Genomic DNA, 18,344 nt, shown 5'->3' with positions numbered 1-18,344 from the left:
CAAAGTCAGGATTCTGGTGGTATACGTGTAATAATCAGTTGAGAAACACTGTTCTGTTGTGTGTGGTTGGATTTCAGCATGTTTTCCTGTGTTTCATTCCAGGAGCAGAGTGGACTGGATGAGAACATTTCACTGGACCTCTACCAGCAGTGTCTAGGAGAACTATTGCTAGCACTCGCAGGTACATGGACTCCCATTAGCATTTAGTTTTTCTATATTTAACCCATTAAGACTTGTGGCAGATTCTAAAAAATGTCTTCTAAAACATACTGAAAATACCTATGTTGCTATATCAGTGTTGCTCAAACCTTTTCATGTCAGGGACTCCCAGATTAGTGGCGTTTCCATAAAGCCTCTTAATGCGCATTAAGGCTTTTGCGCATACATTTTTATGGAAACACTTCAAAATTTGAATAAACTTTCATTATCCACAAAAACTTTTATGCGCTTGGAGGAGGTGGATTTTGAGGCTTTATCGAAAAAACTAAATGCGCATTAGTGAATGGAAACGGGTCAGCCAATAAATGCAAATAAATTATGACGTTCTGGTCCATCGTTCTCCAAGTTAACACTTTCCCCTGCCGCTTAACGTTCATTGTATAGCGTTAGCCCACAAAACAAACCGTTTTTTACACACAGAGTGACACGGACCGTGTATAAATTCCTCCCGTTTTCACAACGTGCTAGCTGTAGCTCTTTACAGACTGTTGCGCAAAGTCAACCTCCGACAGAACCAGTGGTGGGCAAGGAGGTAGGGAGCGCTTCGCTGTGTTCAGCTGGACCGCGCGGAGTCGGCTCATGGGACCGCTGCTAATTCAAATGACACCCGCAAATGGAAACAGGCTAAATTCGCTTTGTCTTAATGCGCATTTCTGATAATTCGCTTCCTATATTCGAAATTCGAATACGTTTATGGAAACATGACTATTGATATGTCTTTGGTCGTGGACTCCCATCTCAAAATATTTAGTTCTAGTAGGCACCCCCAGAAGCAAATACCGGTATGTGAGTTAAAAATGTTCGCTTTAAAACACACATTTTCAAGATGCTTCAAAAATAGCAGATCTACAAGCTCATAGCGCAGCATAAAGGGGGGGCTATTCTTTTTGCACTGTTTCACAAATCCACAGTGCAATTGATTGATTTTGATTTGATTGATTGATTGAATACTTTATTAGTCAGAAATGTAAACAGCACGTGTTACAGTCAGACAAAAGGATAACACAAAAAAGGACTTGTTTCCATTGTGGTCCTATGTATTCAATTCATCAACATGGCATAAAAGATTTACACAAAAATACAATCAACATCAACAAATACAAAAAAACGATGGGCCCTATTTTGGTCATAAGACCTGGTATTTAAGATGCACAAACTAGGGCCCTATATGTACAAAGGAGATGAAGGAAGAACAGCGGCAGTGAATGAACCTCTTTCAGTGAATGCACGCTTTTCAGTCCAATTTTGAAAGACAAAACCGATACACATCCTTAAATGGATGTTGTCAGGGCATTCCACATTTTGGTGGCAGAGTAGTAGTAGTAGTAGTAGTAATTTTCCCAAACACTGTGAGACGCGATTAAGATATTTTCTTGTCTGCAATAAATTAATATAAATCTGGTGTTATACACGTTCTGGTTCAAAGCAGTAACTATGGGTCACGACTCACAAGCCCGCTCCGACCTTTGCTTGACCACTAAGCCATTCTCTCCCAGACCATAAACACAGGTGTGATCTGCCAAAAGGGACAGACAGTCATTGACTTTTCTGCATTTGGAATCTGCCATTACAGTACATCAGATACTCCTCTGTGTTCATGTGTACTGTATGTATTTGAGTGAGTGAGTGAGTGAGTGAGTGAGTGTATGTTTTTTCTCCCTTTGTGTGTGTGTGTGTGCGCGCGCTAATTATCGTTGATATGTGAGAGAAAACGTGCGTGCGTGTGTGCGTGTATTCGTCTGATTTTACCCTGACTATGAGATGGGAGTTACATGTGTGCATGGCATGCGTGTATTAGAGAGAGAGCCAGGCCATGGCTGTCATTGTTATTAGAGATGGTGATGATGTTTAAATGATGGTTCCATCTCTCCTCTCAGTCAGTCAGTCAGTCTGTCTGTCTGTCTGCTGCATGTATCTTTTGAGTATTGTAGGGGGTTGGGGGTGAGGCTTAGAAAAAGAGAGACAGGGAGTGGGATGGTATGAGAGAGACGGTTACTTCAATAATGACAGAGCATGAAAGAATAAGGGAGAGAGAAAGGGAGAGAACACTGAAAGAGACGTACAGTGACAGGCAGACTAAAAGTCACGTGAGCGAGAGAGACTCAGTGAGAGAGAGAGAGACAGCGGTGTCATATCAAATTCTGGGCCCTGCGTACAAGGATTCACTTCAATTATGCCGCGCTGCGAGCTTGTAGATCTGCTATGGTTTTTTGAAAAACCTATGTTTCTATGTCAGTGGTGCTCAAACTTTTTCATGTGAAGGACCCCTAAAATGATATGCATTTGGCCACGGAAATATTTACTTCCAGGGACCCCCCAGAAGCAAAATTTTAGTTACAAATGTTCGCTTAAAAAATACATATATTCAAAGATTTGCACACATTTTCACGACTTTTTCAAAAATAGCAGATCTACAAGCCGGCCGCGCTGTGAGCTTGTATATGTCTGTATATTGCTATTTTTCATTAGCCATAGTATATAAAACAATTAAGGCCCCTCCACCTTGGGCCTTCGGTAGTAACTCAGTCCCACTCCCCCCCCCCCCCCCCCCCCCTTGTGACGCCCCTGGAGAGAGAGAGCGAGAGAGAGAGCATTCTCCTGACTGCACTTCAGCCTGGCGCCTATTAGCCCCGGCTCCGTCATGACCTCATGCGGGAGAGATGGTCCTAATGGAAGACGTTCGCTGGAGTCATCCCTCCAGATGTGGCTCAGAGCCTGTGGATGAATCCCTGTGCCAGCAGCCTGTGTGTGGTATCAAGAGCCCTGCCATCTGGTTCCCATTGACGGAGCACAGTTCATTTCTCTGTGTTATTACACACTGGAAACAAATAAAAACTATTATCTCTGTAGAGAAGTGCTCCAATCATTCTGCATTCCCTGTGCTCCCCCCCTCTCCACGATCAGGGTGCTGTGTGTGTCTCTCTCTCTCTCAAGTGTGTGTGGGACAGCACACAACACCGGTGTGTGTGTGTGTGTGTGTGTGTGTGTGTGAAGGGGGGGCATTGGCCCTTTGTTTGGCCACCAGTGGGTCTTTTGTTGCGTGGCTTCCCAACATGCTTTGCTACCCCCATCTCTCTCTCTCTCTCTCTCTCTCTCTTTCTCTCTGTCTCTCTCTCTCTCTCTTTTCTCTATGTCTCTCTCTGTCTCTATCTCTCTCTCTTTTCTCTCTCTCTCTCTCTCTCTCTCTCTCTCTCTCTCTCTCTCTCTGCTCCAGGATGGCAGTCTAATTGATAAAAGACTGGCCCAGTTTAGAGCGATTTCCTCTCCCTTGCGGAGCCCCCTGGTCGACTCGACACGCTAGCAAAACCCCAAACCCAGCTCAGTAAATTACCTCTCCTTGTGCAAACACAATGATTGGGTAGACCAATGATCCATCTCTCTCTCTCTCTGTTCTCTCCCCTCTCCTCCCCTCCAATCTCTCTCTGTCTGCGTCCCCTCATTATTCTCTGTACCCTTGTTCTGTGTCTGTGTGTGTGCCAGCCGAGCCGCAGGGCCGCAGGAGAGAGCTGCTCCATGGCGAGGTGAGTGGGCGGACGCAGGGGTGTCGCACCAAATTCTGGGCCCTGGGTACAAGGATTCATTGACTGGGAATGCATTATTATGCATTATTTTGTGCTTTAAAGGTGATACACCATGAAATTTCACTTTTCCTATTTTAAAACCTTTTTTTGGGGTCCCACTAGCACCTTCTATCCTCACAAAGTCCCATTTTTGACCGTTGTGTCTTTCTCTGGTTTTGGGAAGGCGGAGGTTAAAAGCATCCCACAGGTTCTCAAAACAGGCTGTCTAGATTTGCTGCCGTCGCTGACGTCATCGACGGCCGTTTTTGAAGAAAAAAAAATGTTTTTTTTAAAAAGGTTTTTTTTTTTCCCAAAAAGTTTTTTGGGGGGTGGCGCAGTTCAGGCCAAAGGTGGTACTGCAGCTGAAAATGCTCTGAAAGCCATTCAAAATGAGAGAGGCTCTCTATTCAGGAGTGGTAATTTAGCCTCAAACCTTTTGAAAAACGTTTTTGGGACATAAACAATATGACATAAATACTTTTTAAATGCATGGTGTATCACCTTTAACTATTGAAAAATAGCAGACATAAGCTCGCAGAGCGACACCGAGTGCCGCGCTGCGAGCTTGTAGGTCTGCTATTTTTGAAAAATCGTGAACATTTGTGTCAAATCCTTCTAAGGTTTTTTTTTTTAAAACCTATGTTTCCCATCTCAAAATATTAAGTTCCAGGGACCACCCAAGAAGCAAAATTTGAGTTACAAAAGATTTGCACACATTTTCACGACTTTTCAAAAATAGCAGATCTACAAGCTCGCAGCCCGGCACTCGGTGCCAAGCTGTGAGCTTGTATATCTGCTATTTTTTCAACAGCTTAAGTATAAAATTATTAAGGCCCCTCCACCTTGGGCCCTGGTAACTCAGTCCCACTTTCCCCCCCTTGTGACGCCCCTGGGCGGGCGGGTGAGGGTGAGGGAGGCCTTATGCCTGAGTGCCCACTGGAAGAACGTCCATATAATTTATCTGGCCTTTCCTCCATAAAGCCCGCGGGAGCACGGCTAGTTAGCTGGTTAGCTCTGACAAGAGGCCGCCTGTCACTGTACTCCCCCCCTCCTCCCCCCTCTGCATTCACATGTGAATGTTTTCCACAGTAGAGGAGAATAGCATGATCCATCAACCAGATTGCTGCTTCCTCCACACATAGATCTTTATAATAGGAGCCTTGAACTCTACTCTCTCCGTTAAAAGCCTGAGTTCCACTTTGGTTGTGTACAGGGTGCCGCGCAGCCAAAAGAGCTGATCAACAAGCCACGCACGCATTGTGGGCTTGTTGATCGGCTGTTTTCGGAGTTTGTCTACAAGGTCCCAAGACTCCCAACACGTCACATTATGAGATGAGATTTTTGTTTAGTTCTTCTTTTTTTTTGTGCTATTTTTGAACATTTTGATGTGGTTAAGGAATCAGGTTGTGCTGGCAGCCTGCCAATGTCTCTGAGAATAATTAATATATAAACAGAGGGCCTTAACCACTTGAACCCCATGGCTTCCATATTCTGGGGGGGGGGAGTGATTAGCCCAAAAATAGCAGATCTACAAGCTTGTAGATCTGCAATTTTGGGGGGAAGAAATCCTAAAGCATTATAATAACCTTGCTTCATAACACTTGTAATAAATGTTTATACTTAAGAATAACAACATACACGTTACAATTAAGTTATGGTAGTTATAATGCATTATGACCAGCACTTATAAACGTTGTTATAAGTTAACATACATGTGTTAGCCTTTATAATCACATTATAGTGCATTATAAACACAATTATAGTGCATTAATAATGCATTTATAGGGGTGTAACGATACATTTTAACAGCGATTCGATACGCATCAAGATTCATGGTTAACGATACGATACATGGACGATATTGGTTCATAAAATCATAAAGTTCATAAAATCGATATAGTAACTATTTAGCAAAGAAATACATTCTGTGTGAAAGGTGTGGATAGTGCAGGTTTTTAAGGGAAACATATTATTATGGTAAACATAGTAAACATAGTGATTATCTGCCAAATACATGGACATTGTATAATGACAAACCTGCATTACACACATTTATTGATAGACCAGTGTAGCTATATGGAAAGGAAAAGTAATTAAACCCCTACTTCTTAAAAATGCTAAATACAATGCACAAGTAGGTAGTGTCGATACAATCGATTATTTGCACTGCCGATTCGATACGATCAACGATACGATTCGATTTTAGCTGTTTTCATTTCGATATACTTCGATTTTCAAAGTTAAAAACAATATTTCGATGCAGTTACTATATCGTTACACCCCTATGCATTATAGACCCGACATTTAAACTGGGCGTGTCACACCCAAAACAGCTAAATAAGGCTATTAAATTAGCAATCTTTTGATGATGTCAAGTAAACCTACCTTTGATTACCCAATCATATTAATTTATTGCAGTTACTGTACTGAAAGTAGTACTTTCTGTACAGTAACTGCCATAAATTAATTTGATTGGCTAATATGGGGGGAGGGGGCGGAGTTGAGCGTGCATATCATTATCTTCTGAAACTACCCCCACAGCTGTGCGAGGTGGAGAAAATGCGACTTGATAAAACGAATTTTAAAACAAGCAGTTCTAGGTGTAAAAATGATATAGAATCCGCTGTTTACCGCTAAAAAAGTACAAGTCTTCTACAAAAAAGGTGTCAGATTAGTAACGAGGGTCCAAGGCTTCTCCGCCGCTCTGAGACGCTTTTAGCGGCCATGCCTTGCTGTGTCTTTCCCTAGAAGCACCGGAGCACTGTGGTTGATGTCCCATTGTCCGTGGCTCATACACACTGTGTGTGTGTGTGTGTGTGTGTGTGTGTGTGTGTGTGTGTGTGTGCATGCAGTGGTGGAAAATTTACTCAAGTAAAAGTACCATTACTGCATTGTAGAAATACAAGTAAAAATCTGGAATTCAACATTAAAAAAAAGTTTTAACCCTTTAAGTGCCTATCCCGAACTAGTTCGGGATATTCGGGATCAAAAACAATTTTTTATTTGCTATTTTACTTACCCCGAGCTGCTTGGAGCAACGTGGGTGGTCCCGGCTCGCCCAGCGCTCACCAACGAGAGACGCTAGATGCTCCGACGATTTATTCCATTGAAAATGGTTTAAAATAAAGTTTAGACCCCCCCAATGTTCACCCAATGTTCATTGTAGGCGGCGCGACGTATTCCAGGGTGCCTATCCCGAACTAGTCCGGGATATTTAATGAAATTAATAAAATGATAAGAGGCCTTCTGAAGCCTGGCCTGATTTTTCTAGCTACTAGCCGAAAGCTAGCAACCTCCCGGCCGGCCGTTATTTGCGAACGAAATCGCCAATCTCCGCCTAATCCAATGAAAGACCACATCTTTGAAGGCTTATATCTCTGGATTGTGTCTTTAGGGAAGCAGCGCGAGGTTTATTTACGGCGAAATCGCCCAAAAATGATCTTTTAGATGACAAAATGGGAATAGCCATTCTGTTAGCATTATCATCCGGGACCTTTCCATGACGTGCATGAACGTGAGCACGTGAGGTCCTGGAAGGTGAGGTCCTGGAAGCTAAAGCGCTCACCTATGAGAGATACCCTGGCATTCTATGGCCCCTAGAGGGCGCTGGCACTAAATGAGTTAAAAAAAGTACAAAAGTATTGGTATCAAAATGTACTTAAAGGACAAAAGTAGAAAGTACTCATCATGCAAAATGTCCCATTTCACAAGTTTTCTAATGTACACAAACATTTAAAAATTTGAAAAAGATCTATGCAACGCATTGTGAGCTTGTAGATCGGCTATTTTCAAATGGTCAAAATGTTTATAGGGCTGATGTTAATGTTTTACAATATAATCAATATCTACAAAGTAACTAGTAACAATATTTGGTTCCGAGATGTAGTGGAATAGAAGTAAAAGTATTGAGAATCGGAAATACTCAAGTAAAGTACAAATACCCCAAAATTGTACTTAAGTAAAAGTACTTTGTTACTTTACACCAGTGTGTGTGTGTGTGTGTGTGTGTGTGTGTGTGTGTGTGTGTGTGTGTGTGTGTGTGTGTGTGTGTGTGTGTGTGTGTGTGTGTGTGTGTGTGTGTGTGTGTGTGTGTGTGCGCTAATCGCAGACACGCATGCACATGAGCGCACACAACATAGCTCCCGAAAATAGCTGTGCGGTGCTACAAGCTAACAACGCATTGCGTTGTGCGCGGCACCTTACAACGGACAAAGTATACATTAACTACTAACTGATACGGTCCCGCCCCCTTTTAAGACTATGAATTTGAATTTGGCCTATGGGTGATTCTCTAGCCCTGTTTGGTTTTGTATAGCACATCATTTTGTGTTGTGCATTTCAAACTCCCAAGAGTTTCAGAGAGGGGGGGAACAAAAACATTCTGAACATACATAAAGATGAACAAATTATATTATAACATATTTAAAAATGGGGCCGGGAACACATTTTGCTGTTTGGGAGGGGCTTACAGTACATGTACAGTATGTAGCAACATATTTGTTTTGTAGGCTAATTTCTGATTTAGCCCTATTCTATAGGTTAGGCCTAAATGGGTTAAGAGAATGATCGTTGCAGATGTACAAGCTCAAAACGCGTATTGAGCTTCAGATCTGTTACTTTTGGTTTTCCAGCCGACTAGAGACGATATTACAAATGGTGGCAAAAAGAAAATAAATAGTGCCGTTTCTCTGTGCAAATGAAAGCATTTGTTACACATTGTTTCAGCCAGAAACCCAGCCAACAACAGACAACAGAATTTCAACAACAAACCTCAGAGAGAGGGCTGGTGGGGGTGTGGGGGGAGTGGGCCCCCTTAGACCTCCCTATTTGAAGTTTTATGGGAGCCTGGCTTAAGTAAATTCAGATGCGGCTGTAATAATCTAGCGCAGTGCTTGGGGAGAAGGGGGGGGGGGGGGTTCTGAAGATGGAAAGCGTGTGTGAGAAGCCAGAAGAGAGTCAGTCGACACATGCCGCTGGGGAAGGGCCTCCCTGTGCGTTTGAGATGTACTGTAAAGCGGAGTTTAGCCGCCCCTCAGCCCAGAGCTGTAATTCCCACTCAGCAGCCAGGCTTAGCCTGCTGAGGCCACAGCCAGCCTTGATCTAGCTGGTAGGTTAATACGCTTTCATCACGGACAGACATAATCTCAGGAATGGTCTCTTAATAACATTTTAGGACCTGTGCTGTACAGTATGTGGGGTGGTCCCCCCCCCCTCCCCCACCAGTCCAAGAACCTTGGGATATACAACAAAAATATGTTTTTCTTTTTCTTTTTTTTTACCCTAACCCCAATCTGGCTAGCCATCGTCAAAGAAAAGGGAACGCCCACTTGGTTTGTCCCTCTTCCTTTGAAGTAGCTATAGCTACAGACTCTGTCTGGAGAGAATGCCCTAGCCCTAACCCTCTGGATCGGGATTCGAACCCGCGACACACTGTCAGGCATCAGAGCTTATGTGGTATGCGCCTGGACCACTAGGCCAGGAAAGAAATTTATTTTTTAACCACATGAACTCTAGCAGCACCCATTTTCTGGGTTATATCATAATGGGCGAACATTCTGTCAAAATAGCAGATCTGCAAGCTCACTACGTGCCACAATGCAACGTGTTTTGAGCTTGTACATTGTCTGCTAAGTGATTTTGTATCAGGGAGGGGGGGTTCATATCCATGAAGGATAGGGTTTTTAAGTGGTTACAACTTAACATGTGTTACAATGTTACCAGGTTACAAGCTAGAGAGCATGTCGTCGTTGTCGGGCAGAAACCTTGTATCTCAAGTTTCAAATTTGTACGTTCTTTCGCAAAGTAAAGCCCTGCTTCACCATACAAGGCCATACAAAATGAGTGAAAACAGCAGATCTACAAGCACACAACGCCTCGTGCCAAGCATTACTACTGAATGCAGAAGCAGCCATGTTGCTTTCAGTTACCAGTTTACCAGACTGTTAATGGTTATGTAATGTAATAAGATAAACTACAGTATTAACCTTGGATCTCTTATTATCACCCCCACTGTTTTTTTGTGTTTTTTTGTAAATTAACGCCCTACTTCATGGGTATTCAACTGGCGGCCCGCGGGCCAAATGCGGCCCGCGGGGACCTTCCTTGTGGCCCCTGGAGCAATTTTGAAAAAAATATTTTGAAAGAAAAAAAAGTTAAAAAAAAGAAAGAAATCCAAAATCGTTTTTTTTTTTTTTTTTTAGGCTAATGAACGTTATAGGTATGGTTTGCGCGATATGAAACGTGAGCTTCATTTTACCATAATCACAGTAGGCTAATCCCTAATCATATTACATCATATTCAAGTGAAGTGACTCCAGTCAGGCGTTAGTGCGGCCCCCGGCCCCTTGGGTTTCTGTCAGTGTGGCCCCCTGGACAATTTAGTTGAATACCCCTGCCCTACTTGATCCTAGTAAATACAGCATCACACAAAAGCATCAAAAGTACTGCAATGTATTTTGACCTTGTAGATCTGATTTCAATACTGAAAAGTAACATATGAGGTTTCCACCCGACAGACAAATGAGAGGGGAAGGCATAGCAATACAAATGCCTTTCAAGGGGCTTTATTGGCATCACAAGCAAAAAGGAGTCTTCAGGCCAAACCCTTATGACTGTTCCCACGTCTAGGCTGAACTTCACAGGACCCCTAGACTTTGGAATGACCTTGCATAAGGAGCTTATAGGCTAATGTATATTTTCTAATTCCTTGTTCTATTATTTAACCACTTAAACCCTATTTACTTAGCTGACTGGATTCCCAAGGGCTCCATACTACTAGGCCCGCTTCTGTTTTTTGCGCTCTACAATAAAACTATCTTTTCCGGAAATAGACGATCTACAAGGTCACAAAGCATGCTTTGCGGCGCATTCTGAGCTTGCAGATGTGCTATTTCTTTTGCTGGTTAGCTATGTTAGCTCCATAATAGTAATGCTATTGCTAAAGTTAGTACCCGTATTTTCCGGACTATAAGGCGCACTTAAAAGCCTTTAATTTTCTCAAAAAACTACAGTGCGCCTTATAGTCCAGTGCGCCTTATATATGGATCATTCATTGACATTGACATTCCCTTTAGCACAGCTCCATCTGTTTGATGCATAACGCAACGGTAGCGTCTATTATGTGCGCCTTATAGTCAGGTGCGCCTTATATATGAAAACAGTTTGAAAATAGACCATTCATTGACAGTGCGCCTTATAGTCAGGTGCGCCTTATAGTCCAGAAAATACTGTAAGTGATTAATTTATTGTTTTATTGTTATTCTTCTTTCATTCTTATGAATTGTATTTTGTAACGATGCTGACATATCATACATCAACACATGGCATTTCTTTCCCCAGATTAAAAGCCTCATGACCAGGGCTGAATACCTCAAAGAACAGATCAAGGTAAGAGTTTGTTAAAGAGGTATGCATGTGTCTATGGAGTTAACATTACTCTAATAGACCCCCAGGTGTGGTTACAATGTGAAAATGTTGCCTTCCCTGTGTATTTTTGGTTACTTTCTGAAAGCTGAAAGCCTCTGAGTCAAAAGGTCCAACTGAAAAACACTGAGTTAATGACATCATAAACTCATTCCCTCCCCTTTTACCATACAACCAACACTGGGTGTGGCTACCTTCAGCTGGGTCACCACCCACCTGACAACCAGGCATAGTATAATCATAATACCTGATCATCATGTGTTAGGGTGGAAGAAAATCATGGCGCCCCAAGAATCCAGGTTTTTAAGGACCTGTTAATATTGTCACTTTGCTGCTGACTTTTTATTTCTATACATATATTATTATTGTTATTTGTTTTATTTTTTCAGATGCAGGAGACTCAGAAGGATGTAGCATCACTGGCAAGAGAACCACTGTCAGAATCTGCCAGAAGCTGTAAGTGGCCATGTTGTGTACTCTAAAGCAGTGTTTTTTTGCTTGTACATCTGCAACGATTATACTCTTAAGCACCATTTTAACCACTTTAACCATTTATGTGTGTATGTTTGTTGCCTATAAAAACGGATCTATAAGCTCACATAACCTCACTAATAAGCTCACTGCAAGCTGCTCCAAAATTTGATTATTCTATTTACATAAATCTTCTCTTCTGGGGGCCACCTGGCACAAAACCCATACAGATGGGGGTCCATGGCCAAAATACATATCAATTTGGGGGTTATTTGACATGAAAAATGCTCTTAAGTGTGTGCATGTGTACATGCAGCACATTATGTATTGGGGTGGGTGTGTGTGTGTGTGTGTGTGTGTGTGTGTGTGTGTGTGTGTGTGTGTGTGTGTGTGTGTGTGTGTGTGTGTGTGTGTGTGTGTGTGTGTGTGTGTGTGTGTGTGTGTGTGTGTGTGTGTGTGTGTGTTAGTGCAATACATCGCCCCACTTTGACAGCCCTGCAGCCACACTGATCAATAATGACTATATTAGAGGGTTTAAATGGAGGTCTTTTTCCACTAGTAAAACATGAGTCTTTCTCTTGCCCCGTGGGGAGGGTGGGGGGGCGTACTGCCCCCCCACATGGGGAGGGTGGGGGGCGTACTGCCCCCCCACATGGGAGCGTCTGGCTCTTTGATTCCACCCCAGTGCAGCCGAGGGCCACGCCGTCCTCTGGCCTCTTGTAAAACCTGCCTTGTGAAAGAGAGACTTGCTTCTAACCAAGAACACTCGTCTCCACACAGACACACACACACACACACACACACACACACACACACACACACACACACACACACACACACACACACACCCAACACATGTAACACAATCACTCTCTCTCAACCCACACACCATATACTCCTGCATGTTCATTTTCATTAAATATTATTTAACATTTATTGAACGTGCGTGCGTCCATCCTTCCACTATGCGACCATGATTTGAAAAGCTCAGCTGCTGGATGGATGGATGGATGGATGGATAATAGCGACGTCTGAAGCCAGACAATATCCTGTCTTCTGTCAGGAATTCCTGAGGAATTATGGATGAAAAAATCACACCCGTGTGAAGTGGAGCTGTGTGTGTGTGTGTGTGTGTGTGTGTGTGTGTGTGTGTGTGTGTGTGTGTGTGTGTGTGTGTGTGTGTGTGTGTGTGTGTGTGTGTGTGTGTGTGTGTGTGTGTGTGTGTGTACCGATTTTTGTGACATTTGAAGAAAATATGTAGGAAAAGGAGCAAAAAGTGTGTTTTGGAGAAAATTCAAGATGGCGGAAAATCTATCATGGCGCAAATGGGCGTGGCCTATATGGGGAGATGCGTCATGACCCAAGGAATCCAGGGAAAAAATATTTTTAATTTTCCGACGTACGGTTCAAGAGTTACAGGCCAAAACGTAAAGTGGGGTGTTATGGCGCCACCATGCGGCCAAATGACACAATTATTTTTTATTTAATCCTTGAAATCATTATGAACCTCCTCTCCAAGTCTTGAAACTCTAGCCCCTATGGTTTGCGAGAGACAAATAATTGAATGTGAGTTTTTGCGATTCCCATTATAAGTCAATGGGGAAAATTAATTCACTAATAAATTAATATCAATTAAACTATAGAACCTTTCTCTTAGAAAAGTAATAGCCCACGATTCCCGAGTAAGGCGGTCGATTTGACATATGGCGCGAGTGTGTGGTGGCAAAACTGTGGGACTAGTGGCGTGCCGAAGTTTAGGAAGTTCAGGCTACATACACACAGACACACAGACAGACAGACAGACACACAGACCCACACAGCCACGTATAGGGAGCCTGTGCTTCACACAGCTCCAAAAATGGGGAGAGGGGAGTGGGAGAGTGGGGGAGGGGGTAGGAGGGTGTCAGAGAGAATGTGGAGGAGGCTCCAGTTTCACGCAGACCGTGGCTGCTTCTTCCTGGTCTCTGGTGTTATTTTAACACACCCACACGGCCAGCCGTGTCACGCTGGCCTCCTGCCAGCCAGCAGCTGTCTGTGTGCCGGAGGGTCACAGCAACGCCCAGCACTGTCTGGTGACCTTAAAGTACACCAGACATAAACTTCCACCAAGTCTAGCAGGGAAAAACTAATCCTACTAGCACTGTCACTGTTTTGCACGTTTTAGGTGTTTATCTGAGACGGCACAAACAGGCCATAAAACGAATTATCTTAATTTATTTACAGAATTGTCTAGTTTAGAGTTTAGAGGCCTTTAACCGATCGAGGGCTCGGAGCGCAAAGGGCGTAGGTGACTTTGCACATTTTTTCACAGGACAAATTTCCATTGATTGTAATAATTATTTAATTAAAAACAATATGTTTGAGGCAATCTATATGTTGTTAAAACATAATTAGCTTCAATTAATATACATTTTTAATTTAGTTTTTAGTTAAATTATTACAATCAATGATGCGATCCTCTTTTTTTCCCAATGTTTTCGAAAATGGCTGATCTACAAGTGCACATAGCTGAATGGTTAAAGAGCCCCCGCCTGGGAAGGCAAAGGTCCCAGGTTCGATTCCAGGCCTCAGCAATGTGTTGAAATGTCAGGCGCCCTTTGGACTAGCGGTCCAGGCGCTTACCACATATAGGCTCTGTGCAGCCTGACAGCATGTTGCGGATTCGAATCCCATTCCCCGACGATCTTTTCTGCGTGTCACTCCCCGTCTCTCTCCCTGTTTCCTGTCGTATCTCCACTATCCCCTATCAATAAAGGCAGAAAAAGTCCAAAATAGGGACACCAGCGTTAAAGTGCTTAAGTTGTGGGAGTAGGTCGTTTTTCACTACTTTGCTGAAGGACTTTTTGACAGGACACATACGTTGTTGATGAACGCATTGGATGTTTTGGCGGTGGAGCCTGTGGTCTTTTGGTCACAGCGTGGTCTCTCTGAAGTCTATGACCGCCCCGCTGATCAGCTGTGTATGTGACTGTAGTTTATGTGACATACTGTGATATTTGTATAATCTTCCTGCGTAGAGCGATATGTCCTAGTTTACTCTAATACTGCCTTGCAGCTATCAGAAAACATCACCTGGCTCACCACTCAGTGTCAAGTTCATATCTAACCAGGAGATTTACTGTAGGTCTGGAAAACAAGTGTGTGATTTCTAACCACTTGAACTACAGTATACTTTGTAGACCAGGAGTCTATTTGGCAACCTCATTTCTCCCTCTAAAACAACTCTGTACAGTATACTTTGTAGACCAGGGGTCTATTTGGTAACCTCATTTCTCCCTCTAAACCAAATCTCTTCACACAAAATAGGCGATCTAAAAGCTCGCAACATGACTTGTTGATCTGCTACTTTCGCTTGACTATTTTGACATGCCGCAGAAATATGGACACTAGGGTTCATGCGGTTGACGCAAGCACACAAACAAACTTGTGGAATTAACTTGCACACATCTCTCCTCTCTCTCTCTCTCCTCAGCGTGCTGTTTGCAGTGAGACCACCGCGTCCGCAGTGGGAAACAGAGAGGACATTCATGGTGCAGTGGACCACCTGTCTGTCTTCAGGTTGGTGGAGATGGAGCTCATCCACACAGCCAGCCCACAGCCAGCCCTCCACCCAGTGCCACTCTCTCTCCCACCACGACCACAGCTGATCATCCCACCAACACAGTACACAGAGAGGCTGGCAATGTAGTTGTACACAGCTTCTAAAACTAAATCTAACAATTAATCTTGGCTGATCAGTTTGCCTCTTCTTCCCAGATGCTGTAAAAGAGTGAAAATGACTGTTGAATTGCAGAGCCTACCAGCCAAGTTTGATCTTGTGCCTAAGCTGTTCTAAAATCTCTGTGAACCCCAGCCTCCTGGGGCTATTGTTGTATTCTATATGAGGTCAAAATATATTGATCCCAAAGGGAAAGTGAGACTGTAGTGATCTACTGCCTTGCGTTCATGTCCACCTACGAATCTAGTGAAGTAGCTTAACCACTGTAACATTTCTGTGTGGGAAATGAGATTGGGTATTGAAGCTACAGTACACTTGAAATCAAGTAGGCGCTGCGTTATTAAGATTAGTGGTTCTCAAAGTGAGGTACAGGGACCCCCTGGGTTATTTGAGGGTGTTCCAAATGGATCCTTTACAGGTCTGTAACTCTGAGAGTGTACATATGGAACCCAATGATTTTGTCCATTTGTACACTCAAGAGATAAGGGGATTCCAGACGGTACGCGGTCACCGCCTGCTAGTAATTCATTTTCAATGAGAGGCGGGCGGCTATTTCGTCCGCGCAGCGAAGTTTAGAGGCGGCGAGGCAAGCGGGCGCAGTCCCGTGAATATCCCCGCGAGCGTGCTCGTTTGTGCATGCGTACGCGGGCGGTGAGAGATGGATTGTGTTCATCTTTGTGAAATACCGCGCAGCGTTTACTCAAAGAGCGAGTGTGTTAGTGTATCACCGCGGCGCGGTCCTCGCAGATCCAAGCGGGAGCCCCGGCGGCAACCGCTGTCCGTCTGTAGAGCGCCTTATGGTGGTCCTTGAAATTAAAAAGGTTTGAGAACGATTAAGATCTATCATGGTGATCTTGTGTGAGGCAATGCAGGACACACACACACACACACACACACACACACACACACACACACACACACTCACACTCACACGCCCTCTCGTTCATAGTGCAATGTGCACTCTGTTCTGGAATGACTCATGAACTGTCACATATACACAAACATTCTCTCTCTCTTCCTCTACCCATCTCTGTCCCTCTTGCTCTGCTCCCCCATTGCCTTTGCTGTGGGTCGACCACATGCTCACCACGCTCTGTCCCACTGATGGGGCGCTCTCCACCACTATGAGGGGAAAACTGGAGAGGTGCGGCTTCGGCCCTATTTACTCTAGACTCGCATTTTCTTAGGTTTGGCACCAGCTGCAGATTGAGGCATAGAGCCAGTAGTAGTAGTAGTAGTAGTAGTAGTAGTAGTAGTAGTAGTAGTAGCAGCAGCAATGCCGAAACCAAGCTCTTCAATAACTAAGGCTTCTGTAAAATGTTACAAGCTGAGCCAGTCTATGGCAATCATCGCTGTGTTGTGTTTTATTAAGTTGAACCACTTTTACCCTGGCGTGCCTGATATGGGTATACGGCAAAAACTACATTTTTGAAAATGTCTGATCTGAAGTTTCTTTAAAAATAGCCGATCTACAAGCTCACAGCATGTCGTGATGTTATGTGTTGTGAGATTGTAGATTGGCAATTTTCGAGAAGAAAAAAAAAGGTTTTACCTGTTTTAAAAGGGCTTAAGTGGTTAACGCAACTGTAGCAAAATAACTGGGACGGTGTAAAAGGAGAGAGAAAAAAAAGATGGTCTTAAAGAAATCACCTTTCTGCTTTTTTGTTTTGTTTGTTCCTCTATGCCTGTGACTTTTTATGAACTGTATTTATTAAATGAGAAATGGAGCCAAAAATAAAATGACAACGTCCACTTTCTCTGTGGCCCATAATCTGTTTGAGTTTGTGGATAATAAAGTGAGACAGTTCCTCAGCCGACGAATGAAAAGCAGACGCTCGACTCTTGTCAGGAACTTATGGAAAGATTTATGTGTCCCTGTATGGGAGCTCTTCCACTGGTGCCTCGCCAACATCATCATTTGGAAGGCCATTCCGGAGAAACAGCTGGCTCATCTCCATAAGAGAAGGAGTGGGAATAAAATAAAATAAAAAGAACTTGGAGAGGGGGAAACTGAGGACGTTTTATACTGGAGGATGTAACCGGTGGGGTTCCTTCGCAGGTCTGGAAAGTTTGGAGAAGCCTGGAGAATGAATCTGACCATTTCCAGGTGTTAAAAATGTAAATGGGACTTTTTGTGCATTCAAAAACAGCCCAGGAAATGTATGGAGAAAACCAGGACATATGTATGACCACTCATTATTTGTCTGCTTTTTCCACACGTTTCTAATGATTGTGAAGAATAATGTTGTGATAATAGTGTGATCCTGCATTATAGCCTTAAAAGACTAAACAAAAAGAGTCGGGTACCTTGTTATCAAAAATGAATGGGTGTGTTGTGTACAAAACGACAAAAGGAACATTAAGTACCTGATATTCCTATTTGAAAATAGCCTATCTACAAGCTCACAACACGTCGCGACGGCTTGTAGATCTGCTATTTTCAAACATTTTGTACTTTTACTTTTGGTACATTTTGATACCAATACTTTTATTAAAGTAAATTCTGAATTCCAGACGACTTACTTGTAACAGAGTATTTCTATATTGCAGTATTGATACTTTTACTTAAAACATTTGAATACTTTTTCCACCACTGCTGATTCTCATAGAAAGATTTTGGATAGCTAATGGGCAGCAGACAGAAGGATTTACATCAATGATATTGATGTAAATCCTTCTGCCATCTGCCTGCTGCCCCATGGTCGCTTTGATCACACTGGAACATCTTGTAGCCAGGAGAAACTTTGCTGGGAGCATTGCCCTGTCTACGTCGGGCCCCCAAGAAATGCCTAGTAGATCAGCTCACTAATGCAACCCAGAGGGAAGAAGACTGCCAGCCAGAGATCCAGAATCTCCTGAATCTAAGGAGAAAAAAATATATGAAAACCACACTGCCTGACTAGCCCCCTCCATTCTCCCGTCTCCCTCGCCCAAAGCTAACGGCATTCGGGCAT

General features: G+C 43.3%; 1 protein-coding gene across 4 annotated transcripts in view; it reads left to right on the top strand.

Moving 5' to 3' along the window:
• The window catches only part of ulk3 (unc-51 like kinase 3), a 47,555-nt gene extending 31,728 nt beyond the window's left edge, over positions 1 to 15,827 (top strand). For 3 of the 4 annotated variants that reach the window (XM_080729321.1, XM_080729323.1, XM_080729324.1), the window contains 5 exons: positions 103 to 181; positions 3,700 to 3,740; positions 11,118 to 11,165; positions 11,591 to 11,657; positions 15,145 to 15,827. In XM_080729321.1, the coding sequence (XP_080585447.1) occupies positions 103 to 181; positions 3,700 to 3,740; positions 11,118 to 11,165; positions 11,591 to 11,657; positions 15,145 to 15,161 (252 nt within the window). In that variant the 3' untranslated portion in view covers positions 15,162 to 15,827. The remainder of the gene's footprint in view (positions 1 to 102; positions 182 to 3,699; positions 3,741 to 11,117; positions 11,166 to 11,590; positions 11,658 to 15,144) is intronic. The other variant, XM_080729322.1, reaches the window with a different exon arrangement.
• The last annotated feature ends 2,517 nt before the right edge of the window (positions 15,828 to 18,344 follow it).

The sequence above is a fragment of the Nannobrachium achirus genome (genome assembly GCF_963921795.1).
Source record: "Nannobrachium achirus genome assembly, chromosome: 7".
Taxonomy (NCBI): domain Eukaryota; kingdom Metazoa; phylum Chordata; class Actinopteri; order Myctophiformes; family Myctophidae; genus Nannobrachium; species Nannobrachium achirus.
Note: the sequence above shows the minus strand (reverse complement) of the source record. Positions and strands in the feature narration are given on the sequence as shown.